This window comes from Limulus polyphemus, unplaced genomic scaffold, assembly GCF_000517525.1.
Source record: "Limulus polyphemus unplaced genomic scaffold, Limulus_polyphemus-2.1.2 Scaffold792, whole genome shotgun sequence".
In the NCBI taxonomy this organism is placed as follows: Eukaryota; Metazoa; Arthropoda; class Merostomata; order Xiphosura; family Limulidae; genus Limulus; species Limulus polyphemus.
In genome coordinates, this window is record NW_013666402.1 from 152,859 (window position 1) to 156,932 (window position 4,074).

The following is a 4,074-nucleotide window of genomic DNA, read 5'->3' on the forward strand; positions in this document are numbered from 1 at the left end:
AGACTACCTCCATATCTAGTAACTGCTATGGCATTCTTGAAGGAACAGGATATTTCTAGAAAACAGGTGGCGTGATACTAGTCACGTGACCTCGCTGACGCAACAATGCAAACAATAATAAGTGTGTTTAAAATTTTTGAAACACACACACACGATAAGTTGTAAAGTTTGAAATAATTTAACTTTTTAATCGTATTAATAAAGTGGGCCTGAATGAGCTGTATCAGTGACTATTTTATTTGTTGAATTGGCCTTCTTGTAACTATTTGTCTGATGACAGCTGATAACGATAAATTATGCCTCTTTTGTTCTTGTTGTTGTCATTATTTTTACGCCTATTTCGTGCACACGGCATAACCAGGGGAGGGCACTTGTCCCCCCCCCCCTGGAAATTGAGAAATATAATTCTTTCTTTAGTCATTCATCATATGTATATAATTTTTTATATACAATTCACAATTTCACACTACTTCCCATGAAAAAATGTCTGCGAACCCCCATGTTATTGCAGTATAATATAAAGGCACTCTTATGCAATCATCGTTGTTAATATCTCGTCTCCTGTATGTGAGAAAACTCTGTTTACTTTTCAGATGGGACAGTATCCGTTAATGACGCCAAAGTTATCAAGGCTGACATTTCCACAGGGAATGGCGTCATTCACGTAATTGATCGCCTTCTCGTAACGTCACCGGATGTAGACGTTTTTGATAACCGTTCTCCAGGTACTTAGATTGATTTATTAGTTGTTTTAACACTTTTCTTATGATATGATTTCATAAAAAAAATCCACCAACCTAATTATTCTGTACTAAGAGAGCATCTGAGTAAGTGAGTAAATTAAACACGTGTGAGATCAGTAGACCACTATTTATAGTTTTTAACTATGTTAATCTATATACGTTTGCTCTTTATGTAGTTAAATAATTTATTGAGAACTGAATTATTTTATATAATACTTTAACTTGGGACTACTGTTTATTAGTATGTATTAGGTAGTGGATTTTATTTTCATAAAATGGAAACTTGCCAGTATATTCAAATAGTTTTTTTTCAAACTTTATTTTCTCCAGATTCTGTAAGTGGTTCACAGGCCAAGGCAAACATTGCTGAACTGGCACGTGGAATGGGAGTGGAAACTTTCTTTAGTTGGCTGACAGAAACCGGACTGGACAACGTCATACAAGATGGAGGTGAATTTATAACCCACAAGGGTTACGGGCTGTTACATTAAAGAGATTAGACACACTTATTCCTGAGTAGATAGAGAGTACACCTTTAGAAAAATAACTAACATATATCATCAGTAGAACGACTACACTTTTTTAAAACCACCCTGTACAAAAACTCTTCTTTGCTTAATTCTGTTTTGAAAAATGTTTTCTTGTAAGCAGAAGTATGGTTATTACCTCCGCAACCTAAGTGGACGAAGGTTATGTTTTCACCCCTGTGTGTGTTTGTATGTCAGCAAGATTTCTCGAAAACGGCTGAATGGATGTTGATGAAAGTTGGTATACATTTGGACTATGACTCAACCTAGAAGTTATTTAGTTTTTGGAGGATCGAGGTCAAAGGTCACGAAAAAAACCCCCCAAAAAAACTAACTGTTAACATGGGGACCGATTTTACACATTATTTTTCTCTAAAACTCAGTCAATAATTATCGGATTTTGATGAAACATGGCGGACATGTGTAGAATATTATTCCTCATTGTTCAGTCAAATAATGGTCTGTATCCATTGATAACGACGGACATACGAACATATTTTAGTATTTCTTGAGAGCGCACTCTACTTCTGCTTGTGTTACTTGTAAATTATTTCACGGAATATCCACAACAAATGTCATTCACCTTACTAAAAGCTATTTTATTTCATGCAATATTCACTTGTACATCATGTTGTTGTTTCACACATTTTACACTTTTTGTCAATTTCCTGAAATACGGAGAAGATTAAGCTATATAAAAATACGTTTAACAAAAAATTAAATCCATCTTTAAAAATATTATAATTTACTTTAGTGATCACGTGAACCAGGAACACCGGATATGTTTTGCGAAGTAATCGCGCCTCTTATTTTTGTTATTATTACTTAGTAGTAAACACAATACTTGATTAAAGCGATTAACACCTAAAATCCAGTAATGTATTTCTTATATAGAATGTATAAGTAAGATATCCGACAAAATATTTTACCAACATACGTAGAAAAAAAATGTATAGAGTCATATTTTTGCCGATTAAAACCTGTGGTAAGGTCAACTTTAATCAGAGCTTCTACAAAATTTGTTCTGAACAAATTTCAAGATATTAGGCGGAAGGATTTACTGCAGAGTGTTAACAAACCTCCGCGTAGCCCTACTTTTCTTACAAAGCGGCCGTACATTTCACAAAGAGAACACAAGCCTCCACGTGGCTCTACTTTTTTACATTTGTTGACTAAAGTAAAATAAGGTTATTTTCAGGTTTGATAATCATAGGCAGATTTCAAGGTACTTTTGTTGCTGTTTTTTTTTATCAGTATTGTTTGATCAAAAACTCTAGATTAGAGGTTCCTCGGACCGGTCCAATCTTTGTAAAAGACTTATGAACATTTAGGGATATATAGACCTTTAGAGCTGTGTCCTCATTTATCTGGTTGGTGTGCTGGACTATTAATCCAAGGGTCCAATGTTTGCGATCCAGACTTTGGGACCAAAAGGTGTCGGTGGGTGCTGTTCTTCCTTATCAATTCAAAATTAGGAACAGCTAGTGTAAATAACCTTTGTAACACTCTGCACGAATATCCAAAAGAAAAGAAACTTTGAAGTGGAAGTTATGAAGCTCACTTATTTTGCAATGAAATAGGAAAGAAACAACACTTTTCATCTATTACTAACGCGTGTACAAATGATAAATTCCACGAAAATAGAAACTTTCACAATACTTTGTTGTTGTTTTTTCCTTCATTCCTTTCCTTCTCGGTCTCGTTTTTCTTCTTTCATTTTCAGATGTTTCTGCGGACTGTAAAAATGTGTCTGCAGTCCGCCCAATAGCGATTGGGAACGTCCACTCTATATGTGGGTTGAAGGTGGTTAATCTTTACTATTAACATTTCATTGCCATACTGAAGTTATCTGTTGGGTTCTTGTCATTCAAGAGTTCCTTGTACTAATATACAGTATTAAATTCTACTTCGTACTTATCAGTAATATTAAAATACAAGGAGGACCTGAATCGTACTTCCTTGTTGCTGGCTTTATACAAAAGAGAAAATGTAACAAGTATTTACTAAAATACACCTTAAAGTCCATTTTACTTCAGGTAAGTAATGTCACATGAACAGACAAAACTTTGGCTTGACCAACAACACTGATTGAAAGTGAAGTACCTCGAGTCTGATCAATTGTTCTGGTAACAATGACTGAATTGAAAGTTGATCAGGCTCAAGGTACTTCACCTTCAATTCTGTCACTGTTCCCAGAACAACTGATCAGACTCAAGGTACTTCATTGATCAGACTCAATGTACTTCACCTTCAATTCTGTCACTGTTCCCAGAACAACTGATCAGACTCAAGGTACTTCACTTTCAATTCAGTCATTGTTACCAGAACAATTTGTTCTGGTAACAGTGACTGAATTGAAGGTGAAGTACCTTGAGCCTGATCAATTATTCTGGTAACAAAGACTGATGGATAAAGTAACGTGTTCTGGAAATAAAGAACTGCAAGAACAAGGCGAAACACTTGCCAAATTAAAATATGTTTATTGGTGTATTCGTCAAGGGTGTTTCCCCTTATTTGTTTTCTTCTATATGATAAATAAAGTAAGTCGATTTTGTGTAACAATGCAGCCTAAAATTACATGAACAGTTGGTATGGTATGAACGCATTTTCTAATGGACATCTAATTATGTCCATTACTGGCGTAGTATGATTATATCTAATTATGTCCGTTACTGGCGTAATATGATTATATCTAATTATGTCCGTTACTGGCGTAGTATGTTTGTTTGTTTGTTTGTTTGTTTGTTTTTGGAATTTCGCGCAAAGCTACACGAGGGTCATCTGTGCTAGCCGTCTCTAATTTA

The 4,074-nt window shown here is 34.9% G+C and overlaps 1 protein-coding gene across 1 annotated transcript in view; it reads left to right on the forward strand.

The window, feature by feature from the left end:
- Positions 1–4,074, forward strand: part of LOC106460542 — a 32,488-nt gene that overhangs the window by 22,906 nt on the left and 5,508 nt on the right. The window contains exons 21-22 of the mRNA XM_013920259.2: positions 594–725; positions 1,074–1,193. Of these exons, the coding sequence (XP_013775713.1) occupies positions 594–725; positions 1,074–1,193 (252 nt within the window). The remainder of the gene's footprint in view (positions 1–593; positions 726–1,073; positions 1,194–4,074) is intronic.